Source organism: Amblyomma mixtum, chromosome 10, assembly GCF_055824585.1.
Source record: "Amblyomma mixtum isolate Tamu chromosome 10, ASM5582458v1, whole genome shotgun sequence".
Taxonomy (NCBI): Eukaryota; Metazoa; Arthropoda; class Arachnida; order Ixodida; family Ixodidae; genus Amblyomma; species Amblyomma mixtum.
In genome coordinates, this window is record NC_143021.1 from 150,309,732 (window position 1) to 150,329,147 (window position 19,416).

At 49.5% G+C, this 19,416-nt stretch overlaps 1 protein-coding gene across 5 annotated transcripts in view; it reads left to right on the forward strand.

The window, feature by feature from the left end:
* The window catches only part of LOC149327351 (atlastin-1-like), an 87,645-nt gene that overhangs the window by 12,063 nt on the left and 56,166 nt on the right, over positions 1–19,416 (forward strand). The window contains exons 2-9 of one of the 5 annotated variants that reach the window (XM_089562381.1): positions 584–911; positions 1,730–1,942; positions 1,999–2,217; positions 2,268–2,432; positions 3,015–3,071; positions 3,126–3,197; positions 3,274–3,417; positions 17,494–17,715. In XM_089562381.1, the coding sequence (XP_089418507.1) occupies positions 584–911; positions 1,730–1,942; positions 1,999–2,217; positions 2,268–2,432; positions 3,015–3,071; positions 3,126–3,197; positions 3,274–3,417; positions 17,494–17,574 (1,279 nt within the window). In that variant the 3' untranslated portion in view covers positions 17,575–17,715. Of the gene's footprint in view, positions 1–546; positions 912–1,729; positions 1,943–1,998; positions 2,218–2,267; positions 2,433–3,014; positions 3,072–3,125; positions 3,198–3,273; positions 3,418–4,510; positions 4,663–17,427; positions 17,716–19,416 lie in introns of those variants that run through there. The other 4 variants (XM_089562382.1, XM_089562380.1, XM_089562384.1 and 1 more) reach the window with 4 other exon arrangements.

A 19,416-nucleotide genomic window follows, 5' to 3' on the forward strand; every position in this document is an offset into this window, starting at 1 on the left:
AACCTTCTTCCCTCACATTTTGCGTGCACTGTATTGCTCGGGAGCAATAAACGCTCCTCCGAGTAGCATACTCGTGTTTGTCCCCTCTGGCCCGAACCCGCCGTGGTTGCGACTCACCGCACCGCGGGTCGGGGGTCACAGCTCTGACTGCTAGGGCTGGCACGCTGGTGCTAGAAAGCGACAACTGCTTCTAGCCCTTGGAGGGTTATTGCAAGAATAACCCCCATAACTTCAAATGGAACTTCGAAAGGTTCCACGTGTACCTGACATTCAATTCTTGCATTGAGATTAATTATTTTGATTTTGGATTTCAACAGTGCTTATTTGGTGTGATATCAGCTATCATGTGGGGTTCATCATTCAATGTATTTTCCTTGCTTCTTTGAAAGTTTTGCTAGGAGTCATCTCCCGCGTTTTAGAAGAATGTAAAGCAGAGTGCGACGCTGGCTTAGAAAATTTCATGATAAATATTGCATGGCCCGTCCTTAGTCGTTGCAGTGCTCATTATATTCAGTAATAGCTTCGACTGCCTTCTGGTTGGTACAGACACATCGTGGCGCATAATCGGCATCGACGTATGCAGGCTCGCAGTGATGGACAGAGCACGCAGCGGCGAACCACTGACAATCTTCAGCGCCAGAGGCAACGGCAGCTTCCGTCTAAACAGGCCATCGCTGGACCAAATACTGCTTGCGAGCCACGTCAGGCACAAGCCTGTGGTTCTGATCTCGGTCGCTGGACCATTTCGTAAGGGAAAGTCCTTCCTCCTAAACTTCTTCATACGGTATCTTCGAAACCGGTGTCGGAGGGACTGGCTGGAGGAATCTGACGCTCCTCTGGGTGGCTTCAGTTGGCGCGGAGGATCCCAGCGGGAGACTACCGGAATACTGCTTTGGAGTGAAGTCTTCCTGGTAAGTCTTTCACTCCAAAGTCTTTCACTCCGAAGTCTTCCTGGTAAGTACTACCAGCCAACTAGCCCAACTTTCTACGCTTAATGACATACTTTCTAGTACCGGCGTTCGTCCTGTCTCGTCTACCTTCGTCCGTGTCTTTTTAGCCGCTGGAATGTATCACAATAGTACTACCAACCAACTAGCCCAACTTTCTATGCTTAATGACATACTTTCTAGTCCGGCGTTCGTCCTGTCTCGTCTACCTTCGTCCGTGTCTTTTTAGCCGCTGGAATGTATCACAATAGTACTACCAACCAACTAGCCCAACTTTCTACGCTTAATGACATACTTTCTAGTACCGGCGTTCGTCCTGTCTCGTCTACCTTCGTCCGTGTCTTTTTAGCCGCTGGAATGTATCACAATAGTACTACCAACCAACTAGCCCAACTTTCTACGCTTAATGACATACTTTCTAGTCCGGCGTTCGTCCTGTCTCGTCTACCTTCGTCCGTGTCTTTTTAGCCGCTGGAATGTATCACAATAGTACTACCAACCAACTAGCCCAACTTTCTACGCTTAATGACATACTTTCTAGTACCGGCGTTCGTCCTGTCTCGTCTACCTTCGTCCGTGTCTTTTTAGCCGCTGGAATGTATCACAATAGTACTACCAACCAACTAGCCCAACTTTCTACGCTTAATGACATACTTTCTAGTCCGGCGTTCGTCCTGTCTCGTCTACCTTCGTCCGTGTCTTTTTAGCCGCTGGAATGTATCACAAAAGTCTTTCACTGCCGGGCGCGGGAGTGGAAAATTTTCTTTTGCGTACTGTTCCAGGTAACGACGCCGCAGGGGAAAGAGCTAGCTGTGGTACTAATGGACACCCAGGGCACTTTCGACATCAAGTCAACAATGAAAGAATGCACCACTTTCTTCGCTTTGAGCACAATGTTGAGTTCAGTGCAGATTTATAACCTTTCACAAAATATTGATGAGAATGACCTCCAGCATCTGCGTTTGTTCTGCGACTATGGCCATCTGGCCCAGAAGGTTCGTACACGTATAAATAAATTTTCATCTCATCATGAAGGCCTTCCCTTCCACAGGATGTGAACGAGGCGCCATTCCAGAAGCTCGTCTTTCTTATCAGAGACTGGAGCTACCCTTACGAAGCAGAGTATGGAGAAGAGGGTGGACGCAGAATGCTGAATAATTGGCTGGAGACCTCAGACGGTCAGCATGACGAGCTGAAAGGGTTGCGGCAAGATTTGAAGTCCTACTTCAGTGACATAGCCTGCTTCCTTATGCCCCATCCAGGTCCTAAGGTAACACACACAACATAAGAGACCACGCATACACACCGATCCTTGCGCAGGTGGCGACAGATCCGGAGTTTCAAGGCCAGCTTTCCGACATAGACAGCAGATTCAAGGAGCAACTACTCAGACTAGTTCCTTTCATACTGGCGCCAGAGAATCTTACAGCCAAGAGGGTCAATGGCCGAGAAATCACGTGCGAGGGACTGAGGAGACTGTTTGAGGTATGCCTGTTCGTAGCCCCTAAAGAGGCGAAAATGAAGATGAGTTTACTCCCACTGTCTAGAGTGCGCTTCTTTAGTCAGTAGTGCACCTTTCGTGTGAGCTCTTGAGTGCTTAGGTATCTTTAAATTCCAGAAAAATGGGTGGAACGTAGCAACGCCTGTGCCAACAGCTGAGCACAGCGTTCACCATTTCCGTGAAGTGCATACACGTTCTTAGTTTCCCGGCCAAACGACTTAAAGTGCTGTGCCGGGCAAGAATGCGCCCAATTTTAGCCAGTGTTCACATTCAGAAATTTCTAGAATCTTTCATACGTACTCAATCTCGTGTGGCGACGTTGGTCGACTATTTTGGTTTCGCATGTTTATACAAAACGCACTGCAATTTCAGAAAGGACATTACTGATTGCTTGCACAGCACGGAAAGCGCAAATATGATTTAGCAAAGGGGTATTTGTATGAATCACTACTGCTCCGAAAAACTGGGAGTGGCTTAGAGGTCGTGCGATTCAAAGTTTCACTCGTATGCAATGTGTATGAAGTGTTATGTACTATCCATTTACAACGTATGCGGTAACTACTTAGGTCTACTCGGACAAACTCCATCAAGGCAATCTCCCTTCGCCGATGTCACTGCGAGAGGTAAGGAAGCTGTGTATTTTCATAAGGTTTCTATAGGGCTGTGTATTCTTGCAGGCAGTCGGGGTTGAAAACAACCAATCAGCAGCAAAGGATGCGCTTGAACACTACGACTGTCTTATGAAAGAGGTGAGCGCATCATTATAGCGAGAAAGGTTACGACACGGATGTTTTTATGGGAAAGCAACCTACGTGCTCTACGCAGCTTTGCAACCGAGGCTACCTGAGCTGGGATGAGTTCTGGAGCGGCCATAGAAAGCAACGAGCAGCGGCATTGGATGTGTTTGACAGTACGTTAAAATTGGGTGGCAAGGAACTCGAAGAACGCTACAGAGAAAAACTAGAATTGGTAGGTACTGTTTAATTTGTATTGGCTTTCATAACACGGTCCAAAAAGTAGAAAACCAACAAGCGGGGATGGTTTCACCCCGTTTCTGCAATTTTTCATGCGAAAAGAATCGAATCGCTGCATGTTTGAAATGGGTCATTAGTAGGGCCCGGAAATTTAGGCACTAAAGAACCCCGAAATAGGCAGGCATCTAGGCTCCAAAAAATATTGACATAGGTGCTATAAAGCAAAAATAAGCGCTTTGAATAATACTCTTTATTCATATGTACAAGCTTTGTAAGTCAAGCACGGAGCGTACACAGTCCTCAACTGAAGCAATAAAGCGCACTCTCAGGTTTTCGAACTTGAAGCTCCTTCGGTTTTCGCTAAGCATAGCTTTGTACTTTAAAAGGCTTCTTTTGACATCACATGAAGTTAGTGGCGCGAACCTAAAACATAAGAGTTGATAAAGTCTTAGGCCTTCAGGTGATATGGTCGTATCGTCTCCGCGTAGAAAGTCTCTGATTTGGGAAATTGTTTCTAGGCATCTGTTTTTTTCTACCAATTGTTGCATCTTTGTAGAAGCAGTAGCACACCTTCCTTCCAGTCCTCGAAGTGCTGCTGGTACTTCTGCCACTACCTTCAACGATTCATCTATTGAGAGCCCAGCCTTTTCCAACTTTATCATCCTGTCCGTCAGTTTTGAGAAGTTTGCACTAATGTATGTCAGGTCTCCGTCCAAACTCGTCTCTTGCTACACTTCGAGATAAACACTTCGTTACACTGTGTTCAAGTTACAATTCGAGAAAAACGTTCGGCGAGACCCGCGCCCTTTGTGCGTGCATCTGCGCGCGCCTTTCACCATACATAAACAGATGTCTCAAAATTGAAAAACCGCACCGAACACCAAAGTGCCGGATTTACACATTTGTAGGCAAAAAATGCGGTAAAATAGGTAGTATTTCCTAAAGAATGACAAAAAGGCAGGCAAGTGAAAAAATCCCCCCTTTAGGCATTTATAGGCATGTTTAGGCAAATGCCTAAATTTCCGGGCCCTAGTCATTAGTCACACTTACTGATCACATTTTTTCACTATCTTCAACGTTTCCTGCAGTCTGTGCTCAACGAACTTGCCTTCATTGCTGGTCGGAGCTCGCTGCCTAAGTGGAATTGCGATATGATAAGCGGAGACCTCATGCAGTGTCACTGAGAAAACCAACTTAAGGAAGGTAATAGCAGAGCAAAAATAACCGGGGACAAAAGAGAGACACAACCAACAGGACTGGCGCTGAACTAACGACTGAAATTTTATTGAAAACGGCAGAGCTTTAAATACAAACAGGCGATCACAATTCCAAGAAGATAATAACTCGCCAAAGATTATATAATTCCAGCATCAAAACCACTCAAATTCATATCACACAACCCGATAATCACGAAAAGGCATGTGCAACTACTTAAAAACTGGATGAATCATGAAAACAACAAAACAGGATGTAATCTCGTGTTAAAGACTGAGACACGGAAGTCAATAGCGTGGCAAACGCCGAGTCAAACGCGTGAAAGTAAAACTACGAAATAACACCCCAGGGGCCCCCAGCAACAACAGAAGTGAAACCTTAAAAAAAAACGTAGTGAAAACAGAGACATAGGAAGTGAGAGAAAGCAGTAAGGAAAAACAGGGCACCCTGCGAAGAGAAAATCTAAAAGCACAAAAGCGGCTATCCAATGCTACCGTTCAGAAACCTGATTTCTTTCTTTCATAAGGCAATCGATGGCTTGCTCACGCACCAGTCACCTCCTCTGGATATGAGCCAGGCCTCGATCACCTCCCTCTGGCGTTGGTCCCTCGCTCTGGCCCTAATTTCGGACTCCCCAAGCATAGGCTCACACATGAAGTCGCAGTCCGATCCGCAGTCATACTCGCAAAAACACTTTCTGCATTTCTTGCAGTGGTCGGCCAGATGTCCGCCCGCATTACCGTTCACTCACCGTCGATGTTCCGCTAAACGTTCATTTACACATCTACCAGTCTGCCCTATGTATGATCCAGCACACAGAAGCGGAATCACCTACACGACTCCCGTGGAACTGCTCATAGATTGCATCGCATGTTTGATTACGCAGTCATCACTCTCTTATGTCTTGGTCATCATGCTGCAGATGGTAGACAGCTTGCATGGCCCAGAAAATACCAGATTAATCTTGTAGCTGCTGGCTATTTTCTTCAAATTGTGCGAGAGCTTGTGGTAGTACGGGATGACGTGCACAGGATTCTCATCTTGCTGCCTAGCACGCTGTTTTTGGGGCTCGAGCTTTTGCAGAATGGCTTCTGATACACTGGAGATCACATTTTCTGGATACCCGGCACCCCTAAAACGTTTAACTTGACCTTCAAAGCTTTGCTTTACACAATGCTCGCAGCTTTTTGTCAAGGCTGACTTCAGGCTATTACTAACAATCGCCCTCATGATATTGTTCACAGCGCAACAAGAGCGGGAAAAACGAAAGACGGAAGAGTAACACAAACAAGCGCTCTTCCGCTTCCGTCTTTCGTTTATCCCGTTCTTGTTGCGCTGTGAACAATATCATGAATACGTACCAACTCGCCCAAATTTCTGCCTTACTAACAATCGCACGTTTGACAAGCTTGGAATGAGCGCTATTATAGGGAAGGGGGGCTTTTCTGGAGCGAGGGTTGTACATCCACCAGATGCGGCGTTCTGAAAAATAGATGCATACATCTAGGAACTGGATGTGGTTGTTCTGCATTGGCTCCGAAGTAAAAGTAAGGCCACCGGATTTGTCTTCAAAAAGGCTTATAATTGCTGGAATATCCAGTGCGCCTTCACCAATGACGAGGAAATCATCCACATACCGGAACACCTTGGTCACATTTGCGCTTGGAAGGTGTTGTTCTATTCGTTTGTCCATCGCTTCGAGACAGATGTTACACAGGGACGGCCCAATGCATACGCCATCTTTCTGGACATAGTACTCGCCGTCGAACTCAATAACAGTTGACTTCAGGTAGAATCCCAGAACTGCGAGGAAGTTGCCGCCGCTAAGACCGATAGCATTTTGGAACCGAACCGCTCTTTCCTCCTCTGCCTTGTCTCTGATAGCCCTGAAGAGGCCCGCATGTGGCACTCAGTAGAGGATATCTACTACGTCTGGATTCCGCTAGGTGGCGCCGCCCTGGTTAGCTGGCTGCCTACCGCGCTCTGCTTCAACCTGCCCCTGGCCTGGTCCAGGGCCTCGCCCGCCCCTGGATTTACACTCCATCGCTTCAGGAAGGCTCCCGAAGCACGTGGAAACCATCGGCATCACGGCCCGCTGCCGAACTGGCCCTCCAAGCGTCTCCAAAATTGTGAAGCGGCGCGGCGCCTCGCTAAACCTAACGCGCCGCGCCTCCACCGCCGCAATGCAGCGTCTGACCAAGCCCCTGCAGCCCAGACCCACCGATGCCGCCACTGCGGGGCCTGTTCCAACCACGTCGACAGCCGTCTCTCAAACGGGTACGTTCAACGCCGCCCACGCAACCGAGCACATTCCTGCCGCACTGCACGCCTTGAGCGACGCTGGGAGCACCGGATCGACGGCCGCGGCGCAGCCGGCAGCGTTCGTCGTCGGCGCAGCGTCCACACCTAAGAGCTTCGAGGCCATAGACGCGTCGCAGCCGGCTGCGTTCGTCGCCGCCGCTGGAGCCGCTGCACCTACTCCAGCCAAAGGTCCCACTGACACCAAGACGTCCAGCCCGGCACCCGCGTCGCACACTGAGACTCCGGCTGAGGACTCAGACATGGACCTTACGACGTCCCCGGCAGACGACACTCCTTCCCAAGAAATCGGCTGGACCACCATCGGTGCCAACCGTAAGCCTGCCACCGCAGCCCGACCCCGCGCCGAGCTCATCACAGTTGCCATCCAGCTTCCCCCTGGAACCCTCACCCCCAAGCTACCTCTCTACGACGTACTCGCCGCAGTCGCCTCCGCTGCGCAACTTTCCTCGAAGACCAGTGACGACATCACCCTTCAGGCCAAGCCAGCCCAAAGCCTTGTGTTTCTAAAGACTCATTCTCCTCTCACCGCCCACCTCCTACTCTCTGTCACGCATCTTCAGCTTCATGGTAAGCCTGTCACCATCAAAACTTACACCCCCCATCCTCCCATCTCATGCCTCGGCGTCATTCATAACGTCGGGGGCCACTTCACTCCTGATGACCTCATGCATGACCTGGAATCTTTCAAAACAGATATTCTCGCTGCTCGCATGATGGGATCCACTCAATCAGTGCTCATAACGTTCGCTGGCACCGTCATCCCCCACTTTGTTTATTTCAAACGCGTTGCCTTCCGGTGCCGTCCTCATAAACCTAAGCCTCCCACCTGCACCCGTTGTCTCACTCTAGGCCATCGCGCCCACCAATGCCCCCAGCACAGCGTTCCGGCCAAGTGCCGTCGCTGTGCTGCTCCTCTACCCGCTGACCCTTCCGCTCATGTGTGTGCCCAGCCCTGGTGCGTTCATTGCCAGGTGAACACCCACCCCTCCCTCGACCCCACTTGCCCCTTCATCCTTGCTAAGCAACGCGAGTGTGCTAAAGCTGCATACCTCCGACGCCTAGCTTTGCGCCGGGCCACTCAACCCACCAACCCTCCCTCCTCCCCCGCCTCCTCCTCCTCCTCTAATCATGAATCTCCATCATCTCCGATCACGTCACCACCAGGCTCCTACGCCGCCATAGTTAAAGGATCCTCGGTGCCAGCGTCCCTCTCTTCCACTACACCACCCTCTCCATCCTTGACTGACGAGAACCGCTCCTTCGACCTCCGGCTCGCAATGCTGGAACGCCAGCAGCGAGAGCAGCAGCGCATTTCCCACGATCTACAACAGCAGATACATGCCTTGACTCAAACCCTCCAGACAACCACCTCCTCTCTCACCTCCCAGCTTAGCAAGCTAAATGAGCACCTTGCCACGTTCACCACTCCTTCCTCTAGCGCCCAGGTCGCCCCTTTGGCTGACCTTGTAGAAACCACCACACAGGCACATCACACTCGCTTGGTTCAGCTGGAAACTTCGGTTCTCCAGATCCTTACCACCCTCCAAGCACAATCAAAGCAATTGGAATCCTTCGCATCTATGCTCCAATCCGTCCATGAGTCACTGCCCCCGGCAAAAAAGAAGGAACGCGTACCATCGCGTTCCTCTCCACTATCATAATGGCGTTTGGCGAGGACCTCGAGATTGTGCAGTGGAACTGCCGAAATCTTTGCCACAATAAGACCCCCCTCCACCAGTATCTACTCACCCGCCCCTCCCTACCTCATTTTCTCCTTCTCCAGGAGACCCGGACGGCCCGCAATGTCCCAGGCTACCGCGCCTACCATGCCACTACGGCCACACCACTTGCGTCTATTTATGTACGCAGTGACGTGCTCGTAGAGCAAATTGACATCCCCTCCACCCTCCTTAAATATTTAGTTGGTGTGGTTTATTACCACCCTTCTTCCCGCATCTCACTCGTCCTTTTGTCTTTTTACAACCCCCCTGTCACTTCCTCTTTATTCTCTGCTCTGGGCAAATTCCTTCACTCTCTTTCTTCTACCTCCCATCTCCTCTTTGGTGGTGACTTTAATGCCCCTCACACACTCTGGGGCTACCCACAAACCCTCAAACCCGGCCGCCTCCTCCATTGTCTGGCCCAGGAACGCCACCTCACCCTTCTTAATACTCCAGGCTCTCCTACTCGAGCGGGCACTGCCTCACAACGCCCTACGACACCCGACCTCACTTTCTCTCGGGGTTCACTTTCCTTTCACTGGCAGGTGACAGCCGAAACTCTTCTAAGTGACCACTTTCTCATCCATATCACCACCTCTCTCTCCCACATCCCTCGCTGTCATCCGATTATTCACACTGATTGGCATGCTTTTCGCACTAATCTCGCCTCCGACTCCTTTCAATCCTACGACGACTGGACGTCGCGCATCTCTGCAGCGCTCACGTCCAGTAGCCGTCGCGTTCGCTCTCGTTACCCAATCCAAGACCCAGATCCTCACCTTCTCCGTTTATGGCGTCGCCGTAAACGTCTTCAACGCTCCTTTCGCTCCCAACCCCACAATGCCCAACTTTCCTCCCGGATCACTGCTTTGCGGGCCGAGATCGTCGCCCACTGCGCCTCCCTCGAGCACTCTCGTTGGAGTGCTCTTTGTGACCGTCTTGACTCTGCATTGCACTCGCGATCCACATGGTCTCTCTTCAAATCCCTCCTTGGCACTAAGCCTGCCCTTGCTCCCACTCTAGCTAAAGCCCTCACTCAAGGAACTCCCTCCGATGTTTTTGATCAGCTCGCCTCTCTCTATCTCCCGCCCCCTCTGGCACCCTCCTACCCGGTGTACTGCGGTGGACCTAACCCCGATCTGGACCAATCCTTCACTCTCCGGGAGCTCGAATCGGCTCTGGCTGCTAATGCTACACGCTCGGCTCCCGGTGAGGATGCCATTACATACACCACACTTCGCAACCTTCCTGACTGCGCCAAAGAATTCCTCCTTAAAACCTACAATGATGCATGGGACAGCGGCTGCCTGCCCAGCTCCTGGACCTCCTCCCTCATTTCTATGATTCCAAAGCCGGGCAAGCCTCCCTCTCTCTCTAACCTCCGCCCAATCTCCCTGACATCATGTGTTGGTAAGACCCTTGAGCGAATGGCCCTGACTCGCCTCTCTAATTTTCTCGAGACGAGGGAGTTCTTCCCTCATTCTCTCATCGGCTTCCGACGCCACGTCTGTGCACAGGACATGTTTCTGGTTCTCCAGCACACGTTTCTGTCACCTACCCCCACTCAAATTCACGCACTTGTGACCGTCGATGTTCGCAAGGCCTTCGACGGTGTTTGCCACGACCACATCCTTTCCCAACTCGCCTCCCTAGACTGTGGCTCCCGCATGTACTGTTATATCCGCTCATTCCTCTCTAAACGTGTCGCTCGCTTTCGAGTCGACACCTATCTGTCCGACCCCCACAACCTCACCCGAGGCACTCCTCAAGGTGCTGTTCTCTCTCCTACCCTTTTCAATCTTGCTATGGCCCCTCTCGCCTCTCAGCTAGCTGAAATTCCCGACCTGCATCATATATTTTATGCCGATGACATCACTCTCTGGTGTTCATCTGGCTCTCCCGGTCACGTACAGGACACCCTGCAACGTGGCCTAGATCTCATCGACTCCTTTCTCACCACCGCTGGCCTCTCTCCTGCTCCTGAGAAATCCGAGCTTCTCCTTCTCAACCATTCCTCCTACCAGCGCTCACACAACCACTTCGTCTCTCTCCACCTTTCTGGCTCTCCCATTCCTGTCGTCACACAGTGCAAAGTTCTTGGCTTCCCTTTGCATGCGGCTAAGAATGTGCAATCCCTTCACCGCGCTGTCACCACCTGCCACTCTGTAACTCACCTCCTGCGGCGCGTGGTCACTCGACGCTCAGGTCTCCACGAGGCTCACGCGTGCCGAGTTGCCCACGCGCTGGCCCTCAACAAGGTCTTGTACTTTGCACCCTACGCTTCCTTCACTCAGACTCAACTTAACGCTCTCGAGACTGCCCTTGTGGGCCTCTACAAGGCAGCTCTCAACCTCCCTATCACTACCTCTACCACTAAGCTCTTTGCCACAGGCCTCTTCCATCCTCTTCGTTCTCTTCTCAGTCTCCATCGTGACTCGCAGCTTGCCCGGCTTTCCCTTACCCGTCAGGGTCAGTGGTTATTGACTCAAGCGGGTATCTCGCCCATTCCAATCTCCCCGTTTACCTCTCCTATTCCCACCCCCGCCCCCAATCTTCGTATCCTTCCCCTCCCGACCAACATGTCCCCCGTCCTGCACGCCGGACGTCGTCATGCGGCCGCACAGCACCATTGCCCTCTCTTTGATACCCAGGGTGTAGCTTACACGGATGCCTCCTTCGTGGCTCCTCGAGGTTCCTGCGGCTACGCCCTGTACCATCCACACCTCCCTGCTCCTGAAACCCACACCAGCGGGCCGTATCTACACCCTCCAGACGCATTGTCCCTCGAGGTCCTCGCCATTGCGCATGCCCTCCAGTCATTTTCCCTCTTTCCCGCTCTCCAAGAGTACACGGTCTATTCGGACTCACAAGCCGCTATACACCACATACAGCAACGCACCCTTACCCCTTCTCTCCAACAGGAGGTCGAACGAGCGGTCTCCGCACTGCAGCCTTCCATCGTTTTCCTCCGCTGGGTCCCTGGGCATTCAGGGATTGACGGCAATGAGCTGGCCCATCAGCTCGCCCGCGACACACTTTTCCGGGCACCGTTGATCCCCTGGCCCAAGCCCTCGGAGGACGGTGGGAGACTCACCCTTCGCCGCACCATAAAAGAGGTCTACCTTGAGCTCCGCCTCGACAAACGCCTTTACCCTCCCCCTCATCCATTACTCACGGTGCCGGAGTCTCGCCTTCTTCGGCACATTCAGATGAATGCAGTTATCACCCCGTCCCGCCTCTTCCTCTATCGCTATCGATCGGACCCTTCCTGTCCCAACTGCCCCTGTATCTATGCGGACCTGGCCCATTGCCTATTCTATTGCCCGGCTGCTCAGCAGTCGGGTTCCTTCCCCCCACCCTCTCTATCCATCACCACCTGGCTCGACTGGCTTGGCGCTGAAGGGGAAGAAGAACAGCGGCTTCTGGTCGCCCAGGCGGTCGAAATGCTCGGCCTGTAAATTATGGTCGATTAAAAGTCCTTTACTACTACTACTACTACTACTACGTCTATGGAGAAGGCTGAGGCTCTTGTGTTGAGTGTCTCTAACTGTTTGATGACGTCAGTTGAGTTCTTTACCATGAAAGGGTCGTCACTGCGAAGGCTCGTAAGGTGACGCTGAAGGAAGTATCCCACATGGACTTGTCACGTGCCCTTTTAAGTTACAATAGTTCTGAGCGGGCACTCTGGCTTGTGTGATTTGCCCGTGAAGAATGCTTTGAGCACGTGAAGCTTCGCTCCCTTCACCTTTTTCTGTAGGCCATCCAACCGAAGGCTACTCAGCAGTTTCCGTGCGGCCCTCTTCTGGTTCTTTGGCATAAATTTGATGCATTTGGCGTCCTTTGCGATGGCACAATTTGTTTTCTGATGGAACAGGTCTCTCGGCATAACGACGAACTCCTTCCTTATCACCCTGTAAGGCCACGAGGGAAGCTTTTTTAAGTCGCTTCGCGATCTTCGTAACTGGGGGTTTCTTTCTGCCTACTGCCGGTGCGGTACGTATAATGCAGTTAATTCCTTCCTCAATGATCCTGGCCCTTATCATGGCGAGTAGCTGAGGTCTGCTTGCCTGGGGTTCATAGCTAAATTTCGGGCCTTTTCTTAGCTCCCTTCCTACATCGTCCGGAATAACGGCATCCCCAGGAACCGTAACCTGGTGCGTGGGTGGACAGTAATGCTCACTTCGCCCTGGAAAGCTCACCCGGACATGCTGGCAAAAGATGTCAGTGGTTTGTCCGGCCAGCTTCTTGTAGTCCTGGTAGCGTTTTCCTCCCAACGGTGGGGAACCTTGTGCTTCTACGTGGAGCTGCAGCCAGTCATGAAGCAAGCGCACCTGCCGCCATAGTTCGGACTTCAAAATCTTCATGATCCTCTTAGCGTGTCCCCAAGATGGCTGAACAAGTCCAAACATCGCCTTGCTTTCTGCGGGTACTAGTTTTCGTCTGAGGTAAAATGACAAGGATCTCGACTTCCACGTTGTGATGGCGATGAATTTGACACATATAATGCCCGCATCTTGCACGGCCGCATGAGAAAGGAAAGAGCCCAATGTAGGAAAAATGCAATCGATCAAAATTTTTGTATGGGCTAGTCGGTGGTTCATCTTAAGGAAGGTAATAGCAGCGCAAAAAAAACGGGGACACAGGAGAGACACAACCAATAGGACTGGCGCTGAACTAACGACTGAAATTTTATTGAAAACGGCAGAGCTTTAAATACAAACAAATCAAATCAAATTGTTTATTTCTGCCTTGTAAAGATACAGACAGCGGAGGCGCAGAAAAAGCTGAGAGACAGCTTGACTAAGCCGCAGCCCCCTTTCGCTTGGCAGCAGCTTGACAGCAAGGCTTTTAATACAAAATGCAGTTGCAAAGCGTGATAACAAGTATACAATAATGAGCAGGTACAAGAGAAAACGAAAGAACATTATACAATATTGACACAATATTCACATTGGGTAGACACAGGTAATGGCAGCAAAGAACAAAAAAGAGAAAGAAGAAAAAAAGCACAAAACAAAAATCCTACATGCTAGCATACAAAGCACGCAAAGACCTGTTTGACGAACTGAAAAGGTCAAAATTATTATATATATACGCGTTTAGCAGGGACGGAAGAGTGAACTGCAGGCATTCTCTACCCGAGTTTAACCGTGGGGTCCGGACTATCCATGTCTCCGCATACCTTGTTGTGTAGCTTGCATCTCGGGTATGTAGTTCAGCAAGTTTACGTATGTGGTTTACATTTCTACGTGTTTCGAGTTTAAACCGGACACTCAAGCGATATTTATACAAGTTGTGTATTTTCTGCTCACCACTTTGTAGAAACGGATCTTTGCTTGGCGAGTCCCAGGGGACATGGTAAACATGACGAAGAAACTTTTTCTGAAAAATGTAGATACGCTGAAGACAGCTAACCGTAGCTGTGCCCCACACTAGATGGCAGTAGTTTAAATAGGAGTAGGAAAGTGAATTATAGAGGAGTAACTTTACTGTTCTTGGAGCAGGCCATCGCAATTCCAAGAAGGTAATGGCTCGCCAAAGATTATATAATGCCAGCATCAAAACCACTCAAATCGATATCACACAACCCGATAATCACGAGAAGCCATGTGCAACTGCTTAAAAACTGGATGAATCATGAAAACAACATGGCGACAACTTCCTCGTAGTTCTGGAGTTCTACCTGAAGTCAACTGTTACTGAGTTCGACGACAAGTACTATGTCCACAAAGATGGAATATGCATTGGGTCATCCCTGGCACCTCTCCTGTGCAACATCTATCTCGAAGCGATGGACAGTCAAATAGCTCAACATCTTCGTGGCGCAAAAGTGATCAAGGTGTTCCGGTATGTGGATGATTTCCTCATGATTGGTGAAGGCGCACTGGATATTCCAGCGATTATAAGCCTTTTCGAAGACAAATCCGGTGGCCTTACTTTTCCTTCGGAGCCAATGCAGAACAACCACATCCAGTTCCGAGATGTATGCATCTATTTTTCAGAACGCCGCCTCTGTTGGGTGTACAACCCTCGCTCCAGAAAAGCCCCCCTTCCCTATGATAGCGCCCATTCCAAGCTTGTCAAACGGGCGATTGTTGGTAATAGCCTGCACTCAGCCTTGACAAAAAGCTTTGAGCATTGTGTAAAGCAAAGCTTTGAAGGTCAAGTGAAGCGTTTTAGGGGCGCCGGGTACCAAGAAAATGTGGTGCCCAGTGTAAAAGAAGCCGTTCTGCAAAATCTCAAGCGTGCTAGGCAGCAAGTTTGGAATCCTGTGCATGTCATCCCGTACTACCACAAGCTCTCGCACAATTTGAAGAAAATAGCCAGCAGGTACAAGATTAATCTGGTATTTTCTGTGCCATGCAAGCTGTCTACAATCTGCAGCATGATGACCAAGACAAAAGAGCGCGATGACTGCGAAATCAAGCATGCGATGCAATCGATGAGCTGTTCCACACAAGTCATGTACGAGATTCCGCTTCTGTGTGCTGGATCATACATAGGGCAGACTGCTAGATGTGTAAATGAACGTTTAGCGGAACAACGACGGTGTGTGAACGGTAATGCGGGCGGACATCTGGCAGACCACTGGAAGAAATGCAGAAAGTGGTTTTGCGAGTATGACTGGAGATAGGACGGCCACATCAAGTGTGAGCCTATGCTTGGGGAGTCAGAAATTAGGGCCAGAGCGAGGGACCAACGCCAGAGAGAGGTGATCGAGGTCTGGCTCATATCCAGAGGAGGTGACGGGTGCGTGAGCAAGCCATCGATTGCCTTATCAAAGAGAGAAATCAGGTTTATGGACGGTAGCATTGGTTAGCCGCCTTTGTGCTTTTAGATTTTCTCTTCGCTGAGTGCCTTGTTTTTCCTTATTGCTTTTTCTCACTTCCTTGTCGCTGTTTTCACTACGTTCTTTTTTTTAAGGTTTCACTTCTTTTGTTGCCGGGGGCCCCTGGGGTGTTATTTCGTTGTTTTACTTTCAAGCGTTTGACTCGGCGTTTGCCACGCTACTGACTTCCGTGTCTCAGTCTTTTACACGAGCTTACATCCTGTTCTGTTGTTTTCATGATTCATCCAGTTTTTAAGTAGTTGCACATGCCTTCTCGTGATTATCGGGTTGTGCGATATCCATTTGAGTGGTTTTGATGCTGGCATTGTATAATCTTTGGCGAGTCATTATCTTCTTGGAATAGTAGTGATGGCCTGTTTGTACATAAAGCTCTGCCGTTTTCAATAAAATTTCAGTCGTTAGTTCAGCGCTAGTCCTGTTCGTTGTGTCTCTCTTGTGTCGATATTTTTTTTTTTGCGCTGCTATTACCTTCCTTAAGATGAACCACCGACTAGCCCATACAAAAATTTTGGTCGAGAAAACCAACTTCATTCTCAGCGGAGAATCAACCTTCGCAGAAAGTCCTGTTAGGCGTCCATTACCGCTGCTGTAAAAATTTACGCTTCCCAGATAAATTGATTAGTTCTTCGCTGGGGTCAAAGAATCACGAAGTGAAATTCAGCAGCTCTTCGATATCGTCATTGTCAAAAATTGATGTAGCATCAATTATAATATATACTTCAGCTATTCAGAAAAATTTGCCCCCAATTTTCCCGCTTAACTGGCACCTTGGGCCATAGAAGACATTGCGCTGCTCACATCGATCTCCCATAGTTTGGCGCCGGTATTTTGCTGCAGGGATATGACCAAAAAAAATGCTTCAGCAACCTCAAGTCTTTCCTTACACAAGCGTTAAAAGAAAGCGCCTGTTTGATACCAAATTAAGCTGTGACGGAAAAAGACCAGGGAGTGTGATGATAGATCGGTGTTGGCGTCAGGCTTTAGAATGTGATGTTCGCATATGGTTATGCCTTCGCGCCTACTTTTTGGGCCAAGGTTTTAATGACGTATTAAACCAAGGAAAGATGTGTAAATGGGCCCACACTCAGAGACTTAAATTTTAAAAAATGGACGGCGCTCCTTCTTGTCGCATGCCGGTAATATGTTACTGCACGTCACTATTTGATATGGCGGAAGCTTCGTGTGCACACCGGGTCTCTGCAATAAATGAAGTTCTTTACGGCTTTTTTGTGTTAAAGGAGGTAAAACTCGCATAATTGAGCGGCAAGACGGCATACCTGAACCAGCAATAAGGAAGTGGTGCACAGTACAAGCCTGTCAAGAGATTAGTTTAGGCAGAATAAATAAAAATAAACTCCCCCACCGACACCGGCAAAGGAAACCTGTGAACAAAAGGAAACTGGCACACTTGAAGAAACATCGCGTTTTGTGCTTCTAATTAGTTCCTTGTTGTGTTACTTTCGTTTCTTTTATGTATGCTAATTTTCTTGGGTTCGTTTTCTCAGCACGAAGGTAGTAAACGTCGTCGTAAAATAGAATAAAATAGAACTGCTATGCATGCCAGCTGTGTTGAATGACATCGCGGTCCTGTCAGCCAAGCATGTGAGCGTTTAGGATGTAATTCTATCGCTGCGAAATTTGCCCTCACAAAATAGATATGCCGTGGTTTTCATCGCCCTAAAGAGGAACGCCGAACATAGAGGCTGCCTAAACAGTATGGCGATACTCTGAGCGCGCGAAATGCCGCAGCCTGTGTGCTTTTGCAGTTTAGTCTACTGACCTGTGTTTAAGTGGTTGAGGAAACTTTTTTCCTGTTCCTAATGGAGTCATAATCTCTGGCTAAGTAATGCCATGTCCACAGAAAGGAGGAGCTCACGTGTGTCTTCTTTGCTCGCAGAACTCCGCATCTGTGGCCTCGCCTGGTGGCATACCACCTAATTGCTTGCGTGGCTGTTTTTTATAGGACATACAGAAGAAGGTATTGGTTTACATCCGGTACAATGAGGACAAAAAGCCGGCAGAAACTTTTTGCACGCTGCTCTGAAATTCGTCCACCGAGCAACTGACGCCGAAGCAGCCACCGAGGCCACTTCATGTGAATAAGCATCGGGGAACGAAAACACAAGACGTGCTGTGCGTCGCAATAAATTGGCTTGAGTCTTGGCCAAGCTTGACGGGCAACCAAGCCAGAAGATTGTTTTTTTTTGAAGTACGTTTATTACTAACTCTCGCTGAAAAAAAAAATATCGAAATCGCCGCGGAAGGCATCGAACCTGCGTCTTTCGGGTCAGCAGCTGAGCGCCGTGACCACTGAGCCACCACGGCTTTCTTTTCCTTTCATGGTATTTGTTTACATGACTCAGTATGTATATATGTGCTTTCTATACTGAGCCACCGCGGCGGGGACTGTCTTCCGGTCAACTCAGAAGTCCCTCAGGGAGGTGTCCTCGGACCATTGCCTTCTTTAAGGCGAAATCCTTTAATGGCTGATGCTCGCGGTCGCGTCCGTCCATGCGGTGGAATTGTGCCAACTGAGGCCTCTCCTTTGCGCAGCAGTGCAGCCTCCTCCCCTCCTTAGCAACCGACGCGCCGGTGGGGGACGCAGCTGTGCATAGCAACCGTGACGTAACACGGTAGCGGTAGAACGAGCGCTCGCGCGTCGGCGGTGGCAGCTGAACCGCCGCTCCTTCGCCAGACGTCTCGTTTCAGTCGAGTGAGTGAGACGCATGGCTCCGAAAAGGCCCAGAGAGTACCTCGTTTACTACAAGCACCTTTGGGTAGCTCAAAGGGATATAGGCGAACACTGTGGCCATTCCACTGGGGCGCCTTGTACAACATGGTATATGCAGTGGGATCACCACAACGCTTTCGCCAAGCACACTATAGAATTTCTAAAGTGTCTTCGGTAATTTTTACTTTACATATATATTACTATTGCAATTAATTCCACTGTGCAAATCAGGTTGTTTGCGGATGATTGTGTAATTTTTCGTGAAATCACTTCAACAAATGATCAAATCAATTTAAATGCTTCTCTTGCTGGTATATTTCATTGGTGCAAAACCTGCGGAATGCGGCTTAACGGTGAAAAGACGGTCTTTCTTCGCTTCTGTCATCAAAGAGCGCCACTATCCTTTAATTACATGTTAGGTTCTTCTCCTTTGCAGGAACAAACCAAATATAAATATTTGGGTGTCACAATTGCTAACATTTTATCAAGGAATTTGCACACTGACGATGGTTCATCTTGCAAGTGGTGGGTTCCTTTCTTGTTCCAGTCAGAAAGAAACCCACCACTTGCAAGAAGAACCACCGGAGCAAGTTCACATATTGTGTTTCCGAAGTTGTTTATGAAATACCTCTGTCATGCGGTCGTACCTACATAGGCCAGACTGGCCGTTGTTTTAATGAGCGCGCTTTGGAACACAGGCGATCCCTCAGCAGCGGCACTGGCAGCAATCTACCCTTGCATTGTAAGAGCTGCCTCACCAAAAACGGTTCTCCTTACCTGGAAAAAACCCAGTTCCTAAGGCCAAAACAAAAAGCGAAAGACAAGTTATTTAGGCTTATTTCATCTCCAAAAGGGGCATTAAGTGCGTTAGCGCGCCTTCTTTAGCTCTTTCCAGGTCAGAGATCAATTCCTTAGATGGGCACATCCGAGCTTTCTATGGGTCGTAACCACACGTGGTCTTGTTGACACTGTCATTGCCGAGCGCACATTGCTTTTGCTTCTGCTCGTCTCCTTGTTTGCCTGTGATAGCCTTTACAAGCACCCTGCTTTCGCAAAATAAAGTCAGTTGGAAGTCTGCGCTTTGTGTGTGTGTATTCGTGCCTTCGTTTGTCCCGCGGTCTTCGCGCAGTTCTGTTTTGCTCTAACCATGAACCG